We start from the raw sequence: 23,396 nt of genomic DNA, 5'->3' as shown, positions 1-23,396 counted from the left end.
GATGCTAGCACGAAAGAGTCGTAGAGACAGGTGGTTCAGGAGTTCTAGTCCAACCTGACCTACATAATACCGTCTGGAGAAAAAATAACAGTAAATTTTATGTCATGTATAACATCACATTTTGAAATGAAAGGATGCTGGGAATAGTTCACTTAGAGCAGGTTAAAACACGTACAAGTACAGCGCAGGGACTTGTGGCGTTGGGACAGGAGAAACTGCAGAAACAGGAGTTTGGGATTAAGCTCACTGGGGAAGTGCTCACCTAGCAAGTGCAAGTCCCTGGGTTCAAATCCCAGGCCCTCAAAAAACAAAACAAAACAAAAACCTTAAATACTGTTTTCAGATTAGGAATAAAAAGAGGAATAATCCGAAGCCAGTTTTGCTTTACTTCACAGAGCTTTTAATGGCGTTTGTCTGTTCTGCAGGGCCTAATAGGGACGGTCTCGGACGTGTTCCATGATGGTCTTCAGGCCAAGCCAGGTCTCTTCTGCTGTGGGCAGGATCTGCTTGGCCGGCAGGAGGAAGCCATAGAAGCCTGTGTCTCTCAGTTCAAAGGCGAATGAGTATTTGATGCCAAAATCATAAGCCCAGTCGATGCTCCCACCACTGGCTTGGTCTGAGGGGCAAATGGAAATGAAACCTGAGAACACTGTTTCCGTTGACCTCTAATGTAATCAAGGATAAATCTGGCCTTCTAATCACGGGCTTCAGGGACAGGCACCAGCAGTTCATGCTTAGAACAAGAACCAGGAATAAAAGCACAAAAGTAATTTAAAAGGAAAAAGTGTTCAAATGGACTCTCTCAGGAGCACTCCTGACTTTATTTACACATTTGGAACTGTGCTCGGAGCCCTAATTGGCACCGTCCCCAGTTCAGGGAGGCCTTCTTTAGAAGGCCCACACATTTTCTCTAGTGGGACAGAACAGATTACAAACTGAGCAAGTGAGTCTCTGGCCTCAGGGGATTCTCAGCCAAGGGTAGAGCAAGCTCCCATCTGATGTCAAATTGCATGCCCACAGCTGGGGATCACGGGGAAGCCAGCACAGTAATGTGCACCTGGGGATAAGTGTGGCCACTGACATGGCACACAGTGACGTGGCGTGTGATGAAGGAAGATGGCATTAGGCTCTAAGTCTTGAGGCATTCATGACTTGGAAAGGCTAAGCAAAGGACTGGCCCTGAGGCCCCTCCCAGGAAGCACAGGGTGGGGCAGAGCTGGAGGAAGCCACCAGGTCCCTAAGAACAGAGACCAGGGGGCTGTCACAAGAAGGACTAGGTTAGCATTGCAAATTTTAAGTTACCTGTCCCTCATCCAAAGCCTTGGGAGCAGAAGTGTATTGGATTACATTTTTTTTATATATTTTGAAATAACAGTATATAAATAATGGATATCCTGGGGGTGGACCCTAATCTGCATACAAATTAAGTTGTGTTTTCTAGATCCCTTGTATAGTTACAGCCTGGAGATCACTTTATCGCCATTGTCAGTGTACCTGTGCTTCGGCTCAAACCTGTCACGTTAGATTAGATACGGAAGTTTCCACTTGTGGCCTTCCATCGGTAGGGAAGTTTTAGAGTTGGAAACACTTTGGGTTTGAGCTTTTCGGGTTTGGGATGCTCTGCCTATAAGCCCCAGGTTTCCCGTACTGGTCACCGTCTTTCCTGAAAGCAGCACCTCGCAAACAGAACACCCTCGCTGGTCACTGGCTTCAGCTGGTCACTGGCTGTAAAATCCCACCTGTACCTTGGCAGAGCCGATCCCACTGAGAGGTGAAGACAGCATGAAAACTTGGGGCTGCAGACAGAACCTTGACCTGCCCACCACTGGCTAGGGACGGAAAGCAGGCCAGCTTTATCTACGTTCTGAAAGATCTTGCATCTGTGGGTACGACTGATAACATGGGGCAGCGAGAGCAAGACAGAAGCTAGTGAGCATGGGCACAAGCCTGTGCTCACTCTGCATCTTCACTGGCTCCTTCCACGCCCACTTCATCTGAGGAGGCACTGGCCTGGTCCTCATCATACGGAAGAAGAAACGTGTAACATGAGCATTCAGTAAATGTCAGTTACGGGCTAGCACCTGCCTGACATGCACTGGGTCCCAGGTTCAATCCCCAGTACTGTGAAAAAGATAGAATCAGTTGAGTGTCAGTTATGATTACAAGTGTTCTAAAAATACACACATTTGTTAATAGCAAACAAGAAGGCCCTGGTCAGTTAGACCAGAGCAGGGCTCACAGTGGGAACAGCCACAGCCAATGTTCCCACAGACTTGAGAGTTAGTGAGGACTTTTACTTCACATGTTATCAGTGAGTCTCTCAAACCACTTCACAGATGGACAAAGACAAGAAAGAATAGAGTAACTGGCCCAAGGGGACTTGGTTCCAAAGTGGCAGAACTATGTAAAGTTCAGATCCAGGTTTCTGTCCCCAAAGGTTGTTCCTTCTCCCTAATTCCCTTCTACCTCTCGTGACTACACAATGCTCTTCAAAGCCCTTTGCAGGTAAGACGTTGCCAGGAAATGTCTCACCAACAACGATATGCAGCTGGCCGCCGCCTGGCAAGCAGGTGCATAGCCCAGAGCTGCATGCCAGTCTGCGTCATGAGGCAAGACACACTCATCTGGTTCTCAGAGAACCAGTGTCCTCCAGCTGGGATGAGGCAGCAGCCCGCAGCCCGCCCTGGGCGGACCTGCAGCTAAGAGTCATGTGTGAAGGGCCGGGTTCCGAGGGACCAGAGAACAAGCCTGTGTGTGTCGGATACCTGTTTATTGGGACTACCTTTGCTACCTGGGTCCTAAGCAGGAAAAATGCAGCAACCCTCAGCCTCCCAAGGTCTACACAGCAAGGTCAAAGAAAAACCCAAACCCTTTTAATGAAATGGATGAGATGCGTGTGGGGGCCTTGGGAGATTTAGGACGCACTCTGTCGATGCCCCAACTGCCACCCCAAGGCTGCTGAACAAAGGCACGCATGGCTCAAACTGAAGTTGTAGCCAGGGTCCTAGGCTAGGTCCACTTCTCTGTGGCCACTGCCAGTCCTCAGGGGCTCTGGAGATTAGCCCAAGGGCTGGGGATATGGCTCATCTGGCAGAGTACTTTCCTATCATATCTGAAATCCTGAGCTCAACCCCCAGAACCACACAAACCCCCAGAACCACATAAACCCCCATAGCCCACACCTACAATCTCAACACTCATGAAGCTGGGGCAGGAGGACTGGATGTTTGAGTTCATCCATGGCTACATAGGAAGGCCAAGGCCAGCATGAACCAATTGAGACCCTGTCTAACAGAACAAACAAAGAGGATGAGGCAAGTCCGTGTGGAACATGGCTCTAAGTCTCAGCAACTGTTTGCTGGTCTTCCTAAAATGCAGATAACCGAAACTCAGAGCCAGTCATTCCGTTTGGGTGGTTAGTCTTGCCATGGGACTATATTCCTAAAAAAAACATCTAACCAAAAAAGGAGCTTATAAAACATAAATAGTAGCATTATCTTACATAAAATTGGACAAACCCAAAGACCCAATAACTGAGATTTATCGATAAAATAGCAAATAATTAGCAATGTAAATACAAAATACATCAGAGGAAAAGATGTTAGCTTTAAACAAATGAATACAAGATATATACCGGCATTGACTCCAGCCGGTTAAATATGTGTGTGCTCTTGACGACAAAGTCATTAATGAAACTGAACATTATAAGAAATACAATTTTATAAGAAATTTACAATAATTTAAATATTAAATTTTAAACTTTTCTTGTAAAGTTCCTTAGTGTATCATAGGTAGCAGAAAGAAACATAAAGTAAAACAGATGCCCAGAATCTAAGAAGAGAAACTCCCATAACTGATTATACTAGCCGAAGTACTTTTTGCATGTCCACAAGTGTTTCGGATTTAATAAGTAGATCTCATACCTCTGCTTTCTAAGACTCCCACTAAGCAAACCACAAATAGCCGGGTAGGGCAGCCCACACCTTTAATCCCAGGGGCAAAAGCAGGCGATCTCTGTGGAGCTGAGGCCAGCCTGGCCCACACAGTCAAAGGAAAGAAAAGCAAACAAACCAAGAGGAAAACCGCAACTCACAAGTGGGCATTCCCACAACCCAGCCCAGCCCCCCACCCCCCATGGCTGTAGGTGCTTCTGTGCGCACAGCAAGTCAGAGCACGGGTCCCTGTGTGCTCCTCTCCCTTCCGGGCGTCTTCACTCCTCCAGTCATCACACACATATATATTCATATGGTACACACATATGATACATGTGTGTATCTTAAAAACAGACAGAACAAAAGCCAGCCTTCCATTCTGAATCTTCCCACAATCCTCTTCTCTATCTGCTCTTATCAAGGCTGCTAATGAATGAGTCACCGAACTTCAATGGAAACGGTCTTTCCTGTGTGCTGCCCTTTACATGGCCTTTATCATTTCAACCACTGCCTCCTTTTTAATAACTGCTCTACCCTGGGTTTTGAAAGCCAAGGTCCTCCACATCTCTGCACAGCCATCTGCAGCCTATCTCCTCCCAAGGTTCTTCCCACTCCAGACAGCTCCTGGCTTTCCTCTTACAACCATAACAGTGCCCCCTCAATCAGTCTCTCTCCCTTTCTGCTCCTCCCTCTCTTCCCTCTGCAGAATCTCAGGGCCATACCATCTAAAGCTGCAAACCAGCCCAGTGTGGTGGCCTTTAATCCCAGCTCTTTGGGAAGCAGAGGAAGGTGAATCTCTGTGAGTTTGAGGCCAGCTTGCTCCAGATAGATAGATAGATACATACATACATACATACATACATACATACATACATACATACATAGACAGAAAGATTGATAGATTGCTAGGTAGATTGATTGGTAGACAGATTGATTGATTGATTTGTAGATAAATTGTCTAAGTGATTAGGAGATTGATTGACTGATTGATTGGCCGATAGACAGACAGACAGACAACTAGATAGAGCCTGCAAACCCTTCGAGTACCTCAAGCTCAATATTTCTACAGTCAAACCCATGCTGTTTCCAACAATCCCATCATGCTCCAGAATGTTCCAACCCAACGAGCTTCAGCAGAAAACTGTCTACCTCCAATAAAGGCCAGAGTCACTGGCTTTGTGTCCCAGAACCTGCCCAGTCATGCCTGGCCACAGCTTGGGCATTATCTCCAACCCTAACTCCTCCCCTCCTGCGGGGATTTTCCTACTTCCAGCCCAAGACCACTGTAGCCTCCACTAAATACTTCCGCTGCCTCACTGAAACGCCAAATCTCCACATGGCACACAAACCCACATCCCCCAGACTCCCTTCCTCACATCTTCTGCTCCCCTAAACCTGACTGTGGCTCTCAGGGCCCCCCTCGCTCTTTCAGAAACCTTGGGTCTGACTTGTCAGACTGTGTGCCTTTGCTCCTTCTCCAGCTGCCCGATGGCTAGCCCTAGCCCCAACTTTCTCCCTGTGGGAAGCTCGTCCCCAGCAGCGACTCCCGGCTCTCTAACTCTTGTAAATCGTGCATAACCTGCTGTGGCGCACAGTGCTACACTGACAGCGTCACCAGCTAACGCACGTTATATGTACAAATCCTGCATCCTGTACCTGCACACAGAGTACGCTGTATACCACACACTAATATACACTGCACATATACCAGTCCTTGAATTCCTGCTCATCACTCTTAAAAGTGACCTCTGAGCTGCAAGATGCTTCAGCAGGTAAAGACATTTGTTGCAAGCCAGATTATCTGAATTTGATCCCAGGAGCACAGACGGTGGAGAGAGAGAGAACTGACTGCCACAAGTTATCTTCTGACCGCCACATAGGCATGTAGAAACACACACACACGACACACGTATAAAAACATAAACATGCTATGCAAAAAAAAAAAAACAAAAAAAAAAAACTGAGTTCCTGGTAGGTTTCTTGTATCTGCAGTACTTGGCATCATACTTAGCACATAGCAGATGCTTGCTGAAAGCCTATTGGATATGGAATGGGTGTCTGTTTGAGGCACTAGTTTCCAAAGGACCTTTGGGCACAGGAGCACTGAGAAAATGAACACTGTAGCTTTGAGTTTCTAGCTTTATCCATAACAAAGACACAAACAATTCAGAACCCAGGGTTTGCTGAGATCTCCCACGGTTCCTACTGGAAGACAGGTCTCCGACAGTCTAACAACAAACTTGGACATTTCTCCCTGCCTCATGTTCCCTCTTCTCCCCACTCTGTGCACAGCCAGCTGCCTGCAGTAGCAGTTTTCAACTGAATAACCCAGGAGTTTCCTGTTGCTTTCTGGTTTGGTTTCGAGTTTTTGATACCGGAGACTGAGCCCAGGGCTTTTGAACTCAGGACTGCCTGGATGCTAAGGACATACTCTACCTCTCAACTCCACCCCAGCCCCTAACCAGGTCCTCTAAAAGGAGCCACGTCTGCTCTTTCCCACCCACAGTTCATGAGCTTCCTCAAGACATGAGCACCTCTTAGCCAGGAAATGGGAGGTTAGTAAGAGAGCATGAATTTTAGAGTAGTTTGACATAACCACTCCTTGCCCTCACCGAAATTCTATATGTATATTTTGTTTGTTTTTCGAGACAGGTGTAGCCCTGGCTGTCCTGGACTCACAAGTAGAACAGGCTGGTGTCGAACTCACAGAGATCCGCCTGCCTTTGCCTCCCGAGTGCTGGGATTATGGGTGTGCCACTGCGCCCAGCAATAAAGGTTCATTTTTAGGAAGAGAGTTTGTACATAACAGCGTGGAGACAGTAAGGCTCTGGACAAGGTTAGGAGAGAGCATAAAACTCCTGAATCCAGGGCTCCTTTGTCAACACCTCAGGAGTACTTCATGGGAACGCAGACCTTCTGAGGAAAAGCAGGTGCAGTTGGAAAAGCAGGTGTCACTTGTACAAACTTTGAGCACGTTCATATTTACAGATGACTGAACAGATTGGTCCCACTTTATAGCTGGTGCCGTGCAATCTTTTCAAAGACTGAGCAGCCTTTTGGGCCAGTTCATCCTAGAAGGAAAAGAGAATGGATAAAAGGGGCTCTTGGGAAAAGAGCTGCCCAACAGAAGAAGCAAGACGGGGAGGCCTGGGCGAGCTAGAACACAGACGGGGAGGCCTGGGCGAGAACACAGACGGGGAGGCCTGGGCGAGCTAGAACACAGACGGGGAGGCCTGGGTGAGAACACAGACGAGGAGGCGTGGGTGAGCTAGAACACAGACGGGGAGGCCTGGGCAAGCTAGAACACAGACGGGGAGGCCTGGGCGAGCTAGAACACAGACGGGGAGGCCTGGGCGAGCTAGAACACAGACGGGGAGGCCTGGGCGAGCTAGAACACAGACGAGGAGGCCTGGGCGAGCAGACTCCTTCGTGAACTGACAGGGAAGCACACCGTTTCTTCTTCTCTCCACTGTCTCACTAGAAAGTAAGCACGTGTTCTCCTGCCTGTGAACACACACTGTGACACAGTCATGCTTTCATTGCACAGGTGTTTTCACTGCTCCGGAGTCCATTATTTTGCCACTAGCTCAACTTGTTCAGAAACATAATGAAAATATTCAGAGGGTAAAGGTGACTGTTGCCAAGCCTGACGACCTGAGTTCAGTCCCTGTGACTCTCGTGGTAGAAAGAAGAGAGCCCACTCATGCGAGCTGTCCTGACTTACACACACACAAAGTAAACAAATGTGGTTTTAGTTGTTTAGAAAGTGGGCTGCAGAGATGCTCAGCTTCAGAGCACCTAAGTTCTGGCCCCACGTGGCGTGCACAGACATACACAGGCAAAACACCCACCCACATAAAATAAAATAATAATTTAAAAAACCGTGTCAGGCTGTGGTGGTGCACACCTTTAATCCCAGCACTCCGGGAGGCAGAGGCAGGCAGATCTGTAAGTTCGAGGCCAGCCTCGTCTACAGAACAAGTTCCAGGACAGCCAGGGCTACACAGAGAAACCCTGTCTCAAAACAACGTTTTTACAACGTTGAGCTTAAGAGAACTAGAGAGTGCGTGCACGCACTGACCTCAGGATGTACGCTGGCAGTTTGCTGCGCCCCCACCTCCTAATTGATCCCTACTGGCTTATTTCCCTGTGATTCTCTCTTTTTCCAAGAAGCAGAGCTCAGCAAAATATTTTCCATTACTCAAGGGTTCCAGTTTTGAGTGATTGAGGCTTTACTGTCCTTGCTAAGGATAAATGTAAGGTCTTGAACTTAGGTCCAGGAAAACAACTGTACAAATACCAGATGGGAAAACCTGGCTCAGCCAGAGCCTCGGAGAGCCTGGGGGTTTCAGCTGTCAATGAGCCCAGCATGAGTCAACAGCACAGCACGGTGCAACTGCCAAAAAGCCAAGGTGACCCTCAACGGAGGACATCAGCGGGAGGACAGGGGAGACAGGAGAGCAGACACATGTGCCCTCTGCTCGGAGCTGGCTAACCACGACACAGGCCTGCGTTCACTCTGGGGGCTCTCTTTCAAGAGTACAGACAACCAGAGTTGGCACCAACAGCATGAGGAGGGCACCCTCCTAGGGTGGGCGAATCCCACAGGTGGCCTGAAGGCGTCCACGCCCCGTCCCGGGCTGCCAGCTCCACACTATCTCCCAGCTTCTTGAGCATCTAGGTGAACATCAAGACCGTGAAAGGAGAAGAGAGACCCTGGGAGGAAAAGAAGAGTTTCGAAAGATATGAGGAGGTGGAGGAAAGACAGTTATCTGGAAGGGGAAAGGACAGTGGGGAAGAGAGTATGCTGGAGCAGACGGAGAGCGAAGAGAAATAAGTTGTTACGGCATAATGAAACCTAATACTTTGTATGTTAATTTTTAATGAAAAATGAATTTTATCTAATTAAAAAAAGAAAGAAATGGGAGCAGGGAGTTTATTTAGTTCCTACCAGCCTTGACATTTTCCCCAGACGTAACTTTGGTAAGCCATGCCTTCCACCCTGAACACTGTCCTGACAAGTCTAAAATCCAACTGATAAGATGAAAGACACATTTGAACTGGAATTATCTCTTCTATATTGGCCTGGGGCTGCTGGCTAAAATCTATTTGAAGGTAAACTGTCCAAAAGGTCTCCATTCCAGGCTTATCCCTAACAGATGGGTTTCAAAATCAAGCCTAAAAGCCAAATTGGAAATATCTGCGCATTCTCTTTGTCTGGGAATAGCTGTTGCTCAACTGGGAGGCCTCCCTAAGCTGTTGCCTTCTGGCCCAAGGCTGCAGCCAGGCTCTTCCTTCTGCAATGGGAAGATGGCAGAAGGAACCGAGTTGAGGAGGATGGCTTTAGGCACACCTCACGTACCAGTGCGCTGTCCCGCAAGGCCCCAAGAAAGTCCGAGGTGAATTCCAGGGAGCTGAGCGTCTGCTCGAGGTCCTGGAACCTCAGGTCTATCCAAGTGGCGGCCCTTCCTCCTCCAGGCCTCACAGGCCCTAGGAATTAATGGTGACAGAGGCTCCTCTAGCCAGTCACGGTGCTACATGCCTGTACCCCAAGCTCTCAAGAGCCTGAGGCTGAAAGGAAGGTCAGAACTTTGCAATGTTACAGCCAGCGAGCCTGGACTAAGCTACCTGTGGTGAGACCCTGTCTCAGAAAGAGAAGAGGAGAGAAGAAGAGAAGAGGAGGAGAGAAGAGAAGAGGAGAGGAGGGGAGGGGAGGGGAGGGGAGGGGAGGGGAGGGGAGGGGAGAAGAAGAGGAGGGGAGGGGAGGAGAGGAGAGAAGAAGAGGAGAGGAGGGGAGGGGAGGGGAGAAGAAGAGGAGAGGAGGGGAGGGGAGGGGAGAAGAAGAGGAGAGGAGGGGAGGAGAGGAGAGAAGAAGAGGAGAGGAGGGGAGGAGAGGAGGGGAGGAGAGGAGGGGAGGAGGGGAGGGGAGGAGAGGAGGGGAGGGGAGGGGAGAGGAGGGGAGGGGAGGGGAGGGGAGGGGAGGGGAGGGGAGGGGAGGGGAGGGGAGGGGAGAAGAAGAGGAGAGGAGGGGAGGGGAGGGGAGAAGAAGAGGAGAGGAGGGGAGGAGAGGAGAGAAGAAGAGGAGAGGAGGGGAGGAGAGGAGGGGAGGAGAGGAGGGGAGGAGGGGAGGGGAGGGGAGGGGAGAGGGAGGGGAGGGGAGGGGAGGGGAGGGGAGGGGAGGGGAGGGGAGGGGAGGGGAGGGGAGGGGAGGGGAGGGGAGGGAAGCAGATTCTGGGCTCATCCAGAATCTGTTAAGGTAGCATTAATCTTTATGGATTCTATTCACCAGAGAAATTTAGTCCACATGGGTGTCTGTCTGACCTTCAGAACGTGTCACTAGCACACCTCTGCCTCAGGACTCACCTTTATGAATGACACTTAAACTTGTCCACATGGCAGATGTGGCCACTGAACTCAAAATAAAAATGCAGAAACTCACCAGCTCGGCAAAGTTATCTGGCTTGGCACACTTATAGCCGTAGGGGAACATGAGCAGTTGGGAGTAGCTGTGCAGGGTAATGAAAGCCTTGACTTTCCCATGGCTCTTGATGAAGTCCACGATGGCTTTTACCTCAACTTCAGAGTTAGGCTTGGGCCCATGGTATGAATCAGAGCAAGGGTTGCTACTGGCTCCAGGTCCTGGCAGGATTAAGAAAAAGAAGCCTAGTTAAGACAGTAGCTTTACGAGGACAGGACACTGCAGCTGGCCGGTGGTGGCACACGCCTTTAATCCCAGCACTCATGAGGCAGAGGCAGGCAGATCTCCAGCCTGGTCTAGACAGCCTGTTTCAAGACAGCCAGGCTGTGCAGAGAAACCTTATCTAGGAAGAAGGAAGAGGAGGAGGAGGAGGAGGGAGAGGAGAAGGAGGAAGCAGAGGAGGAGGAGAAGACAAAAACGAAGACTATGACACTTCAGGGCGGAGGTTACCACAATAAGCTCCTCCTGTGTAAACAAGAGTGAGCCATGCTGTGTCAGGCCCCGTGCCCTGCTCTGAGGGCACAGCCGGAAAGCCCAACTGAACCCATCTGGGCACATCTCTTCTTTTAAGTTACAGTTCCCCTATGCAGGGGCCACCATGTTAGACCATTTCCCCTGTGGGAGGTCCTGCGGGGAGGGGGGGATGAGTTCATTTTCTGAGACCACACTTGTAAGGAATTCCTGCCGTCCTCTCTGCCATGAAGAAATCACACATCTGACAAGGCCGCCTCAGCAACCGTAGTTACTCAAGACGACTGAAATGGGTGTCACTGCAGGCCTGGCGGGGGTCGGCTGAGAATGTCTTAGGGGCAGCCGGGACTGAGATTTCGCAGACTCGCTAAGCAAACTGGGCAGGATCCATGCAAATGTAACTGCCATCTTATGTTAAAATCATTTAAGAATAACGTGTCAGAGAGGGAAGTGGCATCTCATCACTGGAGAGAGTTCAATGTTTGGTGTCTGGTGCTTTGATTATTTTTTTCCTATGCAAAATAAAAAATAAATAAATAAATAAGAATAATAAATTGTTAAAGCAATGAATGAAGTTATCACTCATGCATATCCCATCTCATTTCCCGAGTGGCTGCTGTCTCACTTCTGTAACTCTCCATAATTCATTTGGTTTACAAATATTTGATGACTGCTCTCTGTGTCACAGACTCCGTGCCAGGTATCAGGGAAAAACACAGCGCCCAGCTGCAGTGTTTGCAGTTCTTAATCTTCACTGTCAACCTAACTGGACTGGGAAAGCCGAGGAAACACCTTTGCCACCATCTGAGGCCTCTCTCCAGAGACAGTTTCCAGAAGAGCCATCCTAAATCCTGAGCCTGTACACCCACCATCGGGGTGCCTGCCGGAATAGGAATAGGGAAAGCCGGGACCCAGCTGAGCGCTAGCACCCATCTGTCTCCACTTGTTGACAGGGACAAAGCACAACCACCTTCTCGCTCAGACGCGGAGCCCAAACAGAGCCCTCTCCCCTTGAGCCTGTCAGTGTTCAGTCACAGCGATGAAGAAGCTAACTGAGGGACTGTTTTGGCAGCTAGTAGGAAGGAGGAGTTCAACCCTGCGATTAGTCAATCAGGTTTAACTAGTGCCTAAAAGCATGAAAGGCCCCCACCTGGATTGCCAGTGGACCCCCAAACAGAAAAGCTGCAGTCAACAAAACCAGATGAGCAAGCTAGCGTTTTCCCTTTGACTGCAGTTCGAAAATCCATTTTTTAAATAATTCATTTCTTTTTATGCGCGTTGGTGTTTTGCCTGCCTGTGTGTCTGTGTGAGGGCATCAGGTCCCCTGGAACTGGAGCTACAGAGTCGCCAGGCGGGTGCTGGGACTGAACCTGGGTCCTCTGAGAGAGCCGGCAGGCAGTCTCTTAATCGCTGAGCCGTGTCTCCGGCCCCGAAAATCCACTTCTTAATTCCATTTGTACTCTTTCCCTAAGCTTTCCTTCTCGGAGCATCTAGCGAGGATGGACTGCTGCTTGGCGCACAGATCCTAACCCCCTCTAGCGGTGCGGCCGGCGCTTCCTGCGCCCCCCGCTTGGTGCAAAGCCTGGCTGGCCGCCGCCTGCCGAGAGCCGCCAGCGCGAGCCGGCCACAGCAAGCGCCGCCTGCGGCCGTCCCCCTGCCGCGCCCCCGTGAGGACACCGGAGCTGGGCAGGGGTCTCGGAGAGGCTTGCAATGGCTTGAACCCCGAGTGGCCTAAGCGGGCTGCCGGGACTGCAGAGCCCTGACACCGCGCGTGGCCGTCCGCGGGGACCACACCCCGAGCTCACCTCCGAAATTTGCATCCCAGTTCCGGTTAGGATCCACGCCCAGGCAGACGCTCCCCGACACTCTAGATCGGGTCTTTCGCCACATCCGATTCTTTAAACATCCAACCCAATAGGAATATGGAAAAGAAAAGATGGTCGGCCCTTCTGGTCAGCGGGTCCTTGCCCCAGTGTTCCCTGCCTGGCTCCCTCCCCTCAGAACTGCACAGGATTTCTCTTGTCCAGAGCTGTCAAACGGTCCCCACACCGGCTCACTTTATGTCTTTCCTCTCAGATAAATGCCTGCAGACCGTGTCCCACAAAGCACGGTACTGGTAAATGCTAGCCACCTCCACGACAAAGAGGGAGAGAGACATGTGCAAGGAGAGCTCGGGACACAGGGGCTAAGGTGGTGTGTGCCTCGTGTTTCCTAGAGCCCGTGAGCCTGCAGCGCAGCCTTCCTCTGGCCGCCTGCACCCTACCTCCACTCACCCTACCTCCACTCACCCTACCTCCACTCACGCAGGGTCTCGGGCTGTGGGTAGAGAATGTAAGTCTCTTTGAAAATGCTACCATCATTGTCATTGTTATCTGCTCTCTACAGGAATAAGCCGAACCTCTGGCTCATTTTGAATATATGTGAGGCCACAATGCAGCAGCGGTGTTTTTGTAATGGTATCTTAGGGAGAGGGAACCTTCATAATGCCTTTTCCTGATATTTCAGAGGATTTCTTTGACAAATTGTAAGTTAAAACCCTAGGATGCATTGTAACAGCCTACTTAAATCGTGTAGCAATCTAACTGTCAGCAGGTAATAGCTGCCTCCTCTCTTCTATCAGTCACACACACACACACACACACACACACACACTCAGAGATAATTGGAACAAATCTCCTAGGTGACTCGCTTGCGAACCCAGCACTCGAATAGTCCAGCATAACAGCTGAAATAGTCTCTGGCTGAGTCACAGGTAAAGGCACTGCACGTCAGAATAAGAAGTGATTTTAAACATTTCCCAGTGCCTCGGCCTTGCCGCTGAGAGATTAGGCATTCTGCTTAGAATAAATCAAGAACAGAAAGATTACTTTCGGTTGTTTTTTCCACATTCCTATGTGTCTTCTTAAGTCCTGTGTGCGTAAAAAGAACACAGAACAACAAATTAAAAAAAAAAGAAAATGAAGCTGCTTACAGTGGTTTGGGAGAACACGTACCCATCAGGGTTTGTGACAGGCAGCAGGAAGATGTCCATGGTCCCCAAAAGGGATGTGATGGCGGCATCTGTTCCGTAATCGGAAGCAATCTGAGGAGAGACACAGACTTTCACATCTGACCACCCTTTCCCCGGAAAACACACTGTCAAACACTACGGCTCTGAGGTCCTGTAGTTTGTTATGCTTGGTGTTTGGGTTGTTGATATTCTTTCCAGACAAGAGCTGGGACCACTGTTGATCGGTGGAGACTTCCCAGTTCCCTTTTAGGGGTCCCCGGGCTGCTTCGAGCCTGTAACCTCCCTTTCTGCTGACAGTCATTCTCTTTTATGAAGTAAACGCCAGTTACCGCCCGTCTGTTGTCTCAGAGGCGGCAGCACCTTCTCTGTGATTAACAGTGAAGCTTTTTTTTTTCTCCCGTGGTGGGCAATGGTGTGTGTGGCTTATTTGGATCTATGAACCAAATTTTTAAAACTTAATATTCATTAATCCTCCCGTGGGGTGACTTTCCAAAAGAACTCGGGTCCAACATCAGATTACTTAAATATGTGGGGCTTGGCTAAAGATATGGAGAGCCGGTTAAATTCCATGCGGAGAATTACATTTGACTGCAATCAATTGCAGGAGAGTTGAAGTTTCTGCTGGATTAAAATTTATTCATTTCCTGTGCTCAGCCATCCTGAGGCATTATTATTCAACTGTTAAATATCCATTTCATAATACCCTAAAGGTAACCGCATTTTAATTGAAGGGAAAAATGTATCAGCCGGCATGCACGTGGCTGTACATGCTTGAATGGTCTGCTGTGGACTGATTTCCTTTGCTCGTGAATTAACATTCTGATTTATAGCATGTCATTTTGGAATCACTTAAGAAATACCAGCGTAGGTCACACCCAGCATCGTGTCCTAGGTCTTGTGCCAAGGACCAAGTGGAAGAAGGAGATTGCTACATCCAGACCTCAGCACTCAGAAAGACGACAGCCACCCTCAGCCCAGTTCACTTTAGAGCCGCAGGCTAAGGCGAACCTCCTGCGCCTGTTCCCATGTGCTCTCGGCCCTTCTGAGGCTTGTAATGGGGGGCACCTCCCTCAGAGGACCAAGCTTCCCCTGCTCCTACGCTGAAACCCGACACCCAGAGGCCTAGCCGGCCACCCTGTCCTTTGCTGGTTTGCTGGGTTGTTTAACAGGGGCCCAGGGGCACAGCGCCATGATCCTAGGTAATACCAAGGAAAAGCAGGCTTGGCCGAGTCTTGCCGGAGTGCTGAGAGCTGGATTTGGCTGAGCGTATTTGCAGTCAGGCCCACCCAGGGCAGTATGTGTTTACCTAGCGAGCCCAACTCCCCAAAGACAAACTATGTGAGGAATTTTAAGCAAAATGACCTTATTTGCTGTCCACAGCGCAGTGGCTTGCGTGACCCACTCTCTAGCATGGATGCCCGCGTCAAGCCAGATGGCTGGCTTGTCTCCGCCCGTGCTGAACTGCAAAACAAACACAGCAATGGGGACCGCTACCCCGACGCTGCGCCTCCTCCCCGCCGTCTTTCTCTGTCCCCTCTCTGTCCTGGAAAGGATTAAGAGAACAAGAGGACAGGTGACGCTCGCTCGATTCTTCTGACAGTCTGTTTGGCCCCTTTCTAAAAAATAGAGAGAGAGAAAGACGGAAGAAAGAAAAGAAAAAAGAAAAAGCTTAAATGCAAAAAGCGAAGCAAAATTTTCCTCCCTTAATGTATGCAAAAATTATTACAGATGAAAATAGGCTCACAGGTTGTAAATTATGGAGAAATGGGGTTCAGGTAGCATGTCATTCTTATTTTTTAAAAGACTAGTTCACGTGGGAGTGAGAATGTGAGCAAATGTATGGGGGGTGAGGAACGGGGAACACAGAAAAAAGAAAAGATATTTACAGCTACCATCCTGTAGTTGTGAAGTTAGACTTGCCAAAGCTATTCCTTGCCTTTTTTGTCTGTTTGTTCCTCTGTTTTCCAAGGTTTCTGCATGGGTATTATACTTTAGTTCTAAGAATCTCATCAGAACCTTCCGGGTTCCTCATCAAAACGGCGCCAGCTCCCGCCTTGCTTCCCAAAGTTCTGTTTTTATGACCTAAGTGACTGGGGTATTTGGAACAGTGGCCTTGCCAATTGGACCAGTAAATAGGGAGGAAAAGATTATTTTTGCATCATCAGCTTCTACCTCTGTGCATCATCCTAAGCACAACAGAGAAATGCAAATTCTCGCTAAAATTTTTACATTTCACAGGTTTGGGAAAGTTGTGTTGAAAACGTGTTTGAGCCTTTTCCTTCAAGGGGCTCAGATGCCAAAAGCCGGGGAACTTTAAAAAACAAAAACAAAAAAAGGTCTCAACCAGCAAACCACTTGGAGAAAGCGAAGGCCAGGAAAAGCCCAGGCAGAGGGGAAGCGGTCCCCCGACCCAGCGGCAGGCCGGGCGGGCAGCGGGCAGCCGCCGCCGGGCCAGCTTGGGGGAGCGCCGAGGACGCAGGCCCGGCTGGGCCGCTGGGTCCCGCCACACGCGCCCAAATTCAGCGTTGTGACACACCCCACAGCCCCCCTTAACAAACTCTTTCTAGGAAGTCTGGGGAGACGGTTTTCTGAACAAAGTGCAAATGCCTGAAGCCCGAGGGCTGTCGGCGGCGCCGGGGGAAAGCGGCCTCCAGCCGGCTTTCACGGCCACCTAGACACAGCGTCTCCTCCGCGCGCGGACACCCTGCTTCTTGGGTGGCTTGTTTTGTCTCTTGTTTTCAATGCGGTTCGGGCAATTGCCAGGTGCTTTTTTGTTTTGTTCTGTTTTTAAGCTGGCTCTTAACAAGAGGAGAGAGGGAAAGAGAAATCCGCAGCGCTCCCACCCGGGTGGCTCGACCGGCGCCCGCCCCTCCTCCACCGCCCCCTCCTCCACCGCCCCCTCCTCCACCGCCCCCCTCCTCCACCGCCCCCTCCTCCACCGCCCCCTCCTCCACCGCCCCCTCCTCCACCGCCCCCTCCTCCACCGCCCCCGCTCCCTCCTTCCCCCTCTCTTTCCCTCCTCCCCTCCCCCGCTCCCGCTCGGCTCCGATTGGCGCGCTCGGCCGGCTCCCCGCGAGCGCATCTCGGGCCGCGAGCATCAATTCTCCGCTGCAGACCTGCGTCGGCGTGCGCTGGAGAGGAGAAAGAAAGAAAGAAAGAGGGACGGGGGGCGGGCGGGGGCGGGGAGGCTCAAACCAGCAAAGACCGGTTAGGAGGAAAAAGGACCCGGAGCGGGAGGAGGAAAGGGCGGAGGAGCGCGGAGGCCTCGACGCGAACAAAGGTCGCTGCCCCTCTACCTTGAGCACGCTCAGGGGCCGGTTTTCAAAGGAGGAGCCGATATTCACTTTGCTCACGAGGCCAGGGTTCTCGGCCACGAGGTTATCCATTTCTCGGTAAATCTGAAAGGTGCAAACGGCGGCTGAGCGGACCCCGGCCCGGCAGCCGGCGCTGCGGCAGCCGGGGAGGAGAAGCCATCTTGCCCTCCGCTCCCCGCGCAGGCCTGTCCTCCCCAGCCGCCGCGGTGAGGCCGGCTGGGCCGCAGGCCGCTCCACCCCAAGTGTGAAGCTTCGTGAAAGCTTCAGTGAGTGTGAAGCTCACTGAAAGTGTGTGCTCCCCACACATCCAGGCCGCGGCCGCCTCAGAGGCAGAAACCCGGGAGCAGCACCCAGCGTTTGCTAGCAGGTGCTGTCTGTCGCAAACACCTATTTGTTAGCTCGGCAAGTGGCAGAGAGCACGCTTTTTATCTTTTCACACCTTTTTCTTGGGGGGGAGGGTTAGGAAGGTGTAAGACACACATACATACTACACAGGTAACACTGGCGCATATTCATAGTATTTCTGGAAATGAAACATAAGCAAATTTGTTCAAGTCATTTTCCCACAAATCTTTTTTGTTCTGTTTATTTTGTTTTGCTTTCTCCAGACCGTTTTTCTCTGTGTAGCCTTGGCTGTCCTGGACTCAATCTGTAGACCAGGCTCAAATTCAAAGAGATCCACCTGCCTCTACCTCCCTGGTGCTGGGATCAAAGTCATGTGCCACCACCACCCAGCTTCCCCCTAATCATTTTAAATAGCTTTTACACCTAAATAAATTATGGGAAGAAAAAAACATTAGAAAGTGTGTGTGTATGCATATATATTTGTATATGTATATATGCATACACACTCTAAACGGCCTTGTTCGGAGGTACAGTGTCCCTTACTCCTTCCCAGTCTGCACTTCTCCCCTTAGCTCTCAGGTTGTCACAGCCAGTCAGTGCAGACAGACTGACTTCCTAAAGGCTCTGGCTCATTAGTAAGTGCAGGCCAGTGGCTGTGCCTTCATAGCAGCACATGGCTGCCGTGGAGAAAGGAAGGAGTGAGCACAGGAAGGCAGAGACTAGACTTTAGTGACCGTGTGACCTTGGATCAATGTGCGATTTGGGAGGGCCTCCCCCCACCCTTGTGTGGGCGTCAGCTGGCTCAGAGTGGCCCCGACACATCCCAGACCATACAGCTAATCACCGCTCTTGAGCGACTCTTAGCCTCTGCAGCTTCAAAATCAGCAAAGGGGTGTTGTGGGGAGCGTGAAAGAGCTGTTTGTGGACTCACTTAAAACATTCCAGACACCTCCAAAATAACTGTGTGGCTGTTGATGGACAAGCCCACTTCAGCTCCTGCACTAAGCAGGCACTGCCTCTGGAATCTGAGGGAAACCTTAGGACGCTAGGAAACAAAAGGAAACTAATCATCCCTCGGGGTAGCCTCATCCTCAGAGAAAAGAGCGGTTTCTGTTTCTCTCGCCTACCTCTTCCAGAGTATGGTAGGCCCCAAAGTTGAAGCTCCCGCCACGCTCTCTTTGCTGATTGGATAGCATTTCTTCGCGCTCTTGATCCAGCAGAACCTAAGATGAGACAGTGCTCTGATTAGTTGCCAGCCCTGCGTGGCGGTGTAAGCAAAGCGTTGACACTGGCTCTGTGCCAAGTGTTCCTCGCTGTGCTCAGATCTTGTCTATGGGCCCGGGGTCAGACACCTCTCTGATTCCGGTAGCACTCTGAAAAGGTTGGGCACACATGGCTGGGGCCAGGCAGCAGCTCCAGGCACAGGGTGACAGTACAGAAGGCCTTCAGGCCACCTTGCTGCTCAGCGTGCCTCTCTGAGTTAACCTCTGATTTAAAACTACCCGAATCACCGATGGCCTTCCTTCCATTTGCTTGAAATACAAAAGGAAGAGGAGGTGTTCCTCCCCACGACCTGAGGTTGGAGCTTGCACTGACAGGAGGCCCACAGGAAACCCAGTCCCTGCCGAGTGGGAAAGGACCAGCAGGCCTGGAGGCTGCTCTCTGGCCTACGTACTTGAACGTCTGCAATCATGATGGAGTATGCCATCCGCTGGGCCTCCAGGAAAACTTTGACTGCCTGGATGCTGGCAAAAGGAACTCGGACATGGACTGACTGTTTGGGGGTGGTGGGTGATTTCCAAAAGTCAAGCTGAAAGAATAAAGAGCCAAATGAGTGAATCATTCTGGGAGGAACAGATAGTAGCACCCTGAGGATTTCAATAGTGCAATTTGTTACCTAGTTTCTTTTGAGTCTACAAAAGCAGAATCATTCTGGAATCTCTATGATACTCAGCAAGAGTTTCTCCGTATCCAAGCCCCAGCAAGCATGCTAACTTTCCGGCACGCACACACCCCACGGCTAGATATTAAAATTGGCAGAGGAACAGATGATTTTAAATTATGGAAGGTCTTAAAAAATAAAACCAATCTGGCACTCAAGTGCTCCAATTCATTTCATCATGGGATATTAATGCCATAAATTATTTTTAAAGGGAAATAATGAATTAAAGGTGTTCAGCAGTGTTTCAAAGTAGTGTTCATGTTTTCCATCCCTTTTTCCTTCTTGCCATAGTCCTGGGAGATATCCAGAAGAATGGTATATTTTTCCTCAATTTTCTGATTGTGAAAATGAAGTCACAGAGAAAAAAGGTGTTTGCTCAGGGCTATAGTTGGGACTAAAGTCCAGGTTTTTGGAACCCAAACTCTGAGAGCCGGCACCCCATATGACCTCAAAGGAGTCAAAATACATGCCAAAATGGACATCAGTCGTGCTAACTCTATTTACCAGAGGGAGTGACAGTTGATGCTCTGACAAATACCTGAAGATGCTCTTGAGCCTCCAATTGGATCAGAGTTTTAATTTGATCTTCATCATTTGGGATGACCTCAAGAACTTGATCTCTAAAATATATTAACCACAGACATGACCTTAAAAGCAAAACCTGTTTGCCATTTCCTGTTGCTTTCTGCACCCATCAGCCTCCGTGTGGAGGAGCTGAATGCAGCAGTCAATAATCTCTTTCACAAGCCAGAAACTAATAAATTGTATACTGACCCACATCCCAGAATGAGGTGATCAAACGGCTTGATTTCCTCCAAGGAAATGTTATCTAGATAATAATTAAGACGCGTGCCTGCTCCTGGCAGGAAGCCATTAAAGTTTTCTTTCCTTGAGCTAATGAGTATTTTCAAATAACACCTGCTGCTCATAAAGCGGCTTTTAAACTTGTCTGTCCCTGCTTCTCAGGGAGGGACAAAAAGAAAGACAGACAGAAAGGAGAATAATTAATACGGTGCCTGAGAGAGGAATTAGATCCACATCAGAGGAGACACGGTTTCCTGGTTGCTTTTTGTCTGTTTTATTTTGTGACTGAAAATACTACAAAGTACCATCTCCAGGTCCCATGTGTAACCAGACTCGGGCACAGCCAGGGAAAACTGAGGCCCAGGCAATCAGATGGCATGTCACGCCCGAACGCTTGTGCACCTGTGTGTCCTGAGGAGAGACAGACATGGCACAGAAGAGACGCTCCCACAGTCAAGCACAGTGTTGGAAGACTCTGGGTAGAGGCACCTGTGGCTTAGGAACAGCCTTTTCTTTCTCTGTCCCTGTCCAAGTAGCTGACTTCCTGTCCACGGGTGCACCGGGAAGGGCTGCTGCCACGGGACTCAACGGAACGCGTGAGGATCTAAAGCCAGACCTTCAGGGACCGGCCCTGCACACGCACTCCAGGGGCCACACACGTGTGGCAGAAAGCAGCTCTTCCAGACCCGTCCCCGTGCAAGGACCCGCCTGCCACAGCAGTCTGAGAAGCCCTCCATTTGGGTCTCCTTACCTTGAGCTAAAGCCTGGACCCCCAGGAGCCCATCTTTAGAATGAGGCCCTGGGAGAAGGAACACATTAGACCAATGTTTCCTGGTGTGTGTTCTAAGGAACAGCAGCCCCCCTGAAGTTGGCCAGCAACAAGGGAGCGGTGTGACTTTAAAAAAAGTCCCTCCTAGGTTTCTAATGAATACTTAGTCAACATTCTAGAAATCCTACAGTCCATTTAACTCTCTGATTCCCAAATGGAATTGGCTAGCTGTTTTCATGACCCACATTTACTAGAGTGCTTCATTAATTTCCTTGGAATACTCTCCAAAAATACTCCCAGCCCCCATTACAGAATTTTGGAACCAGGACTGGTGCAGGCAGCTCACACCTAGAAGCCTGGAACTTGGGAGGCAAAAGCGGAAAGACGCCTACAAGCCGTGGGGAGGCACAAGGGCGGCCTAACTGATATGGGAGTTCTCAGGCTGCCGGGGCTACAGAGCAAGGACAGATGCGTCCTGAAGAGGTGACCCATGGCCCTGACCTTCCTACTCTGGGAGGCCACACTACCCAGGTAAGAAGCCTGAGGATGGAGAACAGTGCCAGCAGGAAGGCCAAAGCCCTCAGAGGAGGGAAGCAGGTGGGAAAGAGAGGAGTGTAGACACAAAAGCTCTTCCCTGCTGTCTGTCAGCCCCACATTCTGACCACTGAAGGGAAAACGGTGAGAGGTCAGTTTTGTGAAAAATCCATTTTTTATAAAATGGAGTCAGTCCTGTCACACCTCAGTAAAATATTGACTAGGGTCATGGGAAAGAAAGAGGCACAGGTCTTGAGCTCATGCTCCAGGATGTATCTCAAAGAACCAGCACCCCTACAGACAGCCTGCCTTATCTTAAAGGCTATTCTCACTTAGCAAATGATGAAGGAACTCCCAGCCATGGTCTTAAGGCTGGCTTCACACAGTGATTGTCCCTGGTCTCCCTTTAGAGCCTACCAGCTCCCCTGGGCACCACCATTCAAAGTGTGTTTCTCTGTCCTACAAAATTCCTTGCCTTTTCTCTATCTTCTGTATGTGGTAGAGGCCGCCACAGCCTGTGAATTCCTAGCCTTTCCCGTCTTCTGTCCATGGTAGAGGCCGCCACAGCCTGTGAATTCCTAGCCTTTCCCGTCTTCTGTCCATGGTAGAGGCCGCCACAGCCTGTGAATTCCTAGCCTTTCCCGTCTTCTGTCCGTGGTAGAGGCCGCCACAGCCTGTGAATTCCTAGCCTTTCCCGTCTTCTGTCCGTGGTAGAGGCCGCCACAGCCTGTGAATTCCCCATTCTTTATTACCAGATGAAAGGTCTCTATTTGGTGCTTTTGACAGTTTCATTTCCTCCTTCCATAGTCATTCATCTCTTCTTTGATCAACTCTTATTTTTCCCACTACCTCCCCCTAACCCAAGAGAATTCTGAAAACACTGAACATGCCTTATTCTATGATCAAGTCATGAGCAAAGAGAGGCTTCATGGACCAGGTGAGTAGAATTCAAATAAACACTAGGAAGTGTCACCCCACAAATGTTTCTTGACAGTAGACATAAGAAGTGTCACTTACCCCACAAATGTTTCTCGACAGTAGACATACCCAAATAGGGCAACCAACAACAGGGTCAACCTCATGGTCACGGTTTTTCCCAGAGTCCAGAGTTCAGAGTCCTTCCTGAGCTTTATAGGGAGCAGAGTGAACATCAGTTCACCCTGAGAATTCAAGGGGATTCCCATGTGAGAAAATTCTCACCTGCATGTGAAATTCTCAAGGTCCCAGATACTAGGGTGTGCTATCGCTGGCCTGTATATTTTTCCTTTTTCAGGGTGAGATAATACATTTCAGTGGAAAGAAAACAAATTGCTAAAGCATTCCAAGGGCAAATCAGACATTGAGGATTTAGAACAGGAAGTGCCACTAGCCCTGCTTGGTGATAGAAGCCAGATTAATAGACCCAGAGGTTAAAGTCCTTTCTGGGTCTCTGACAAAAAAGAAAAAAAGGGGGAGTGGGCAAAGCATTTATAGCAATTACCCGGCATCCTGTCCATCACATTCTATTAGTTCGCTCATTCGTTTATTTTCAGTGTTTACCCTGAAGCAGCATAGTCGCTCCGTCCACATCTGCTCAGGTCCCTGGAGATGTGGCCGGTCCGGCCCTCACTCTATATTAAATAAACAACACAGAATGCCTTGTAATATTTAATTCCACAGTGTCTCTAAAACGATCCATCTGCATTTATACCAAATTAATGCCTCGACTGCCGTCCTTTTTCCCACAATGAAAGTCTTTCCGATGAGAGCAGTGGAGATGCTTGCTGAGAAAGTTTGCGTTTAAAGGGAGTGTTCTCG

The 23,396-nt window shown here is 49.8% G+C and overlaps 1 protein-coding gene across 1 annotated transcript; it reads right to left on the bottom strand.

Annotated features, from left to right (window-relative positions):
• Nucleotides 1-377: 377 nt before the first annotated feature.
• Cpa2 (carboxypeptidase A2) lies at nt 378-22,681 on the bottom strand. Its single transcript, XM_021641304.2, has 11 exons — nt 22,617-22,681; nt 20,031-20,112; nt 19,226-19,360; nt 18,678-18,773; nt 17,188-17,289; nt 15,254-15,352; nt 13,853-13,963; nt 12,687-12,777; nt 10,372-10,571; nt 6,919-7,003; nt 378-616 (listed from the first exon to the last, which is right to left on the bottom strand). Exons 1-11 carry the CDS (start codon nt 22,679-22,681, stop codon nt 429-431), a joined length of 1,254 nt encoding a protein of 417 aa, XP_021496979.1. The 3' UTR covers nt 378-428.
• Nucleotides 22,682-23,396: the final 715 nt, after the last annotated feature.

The sequence above is a fragment of the Meriones unguiculatus genome, chromosome 21 (genome assembly GCF_030254825.1).
Source record: "Meriones unguiculatus strain TT.TT164.6M chromosome 21, Bangor_MerUng_6.1, whole genome shotgun sequence".
NCBI lineage: Eukaryota > Metazoa > Chordata > Mammalia > Rodentia > Muridae > Meriones > Meriones unguiculatus.
The sequence above is the reverse complement of the archived record's forward strand: the minus strand, read 5'-3'. Positions and strand labels throughout refer to the sequence as shown.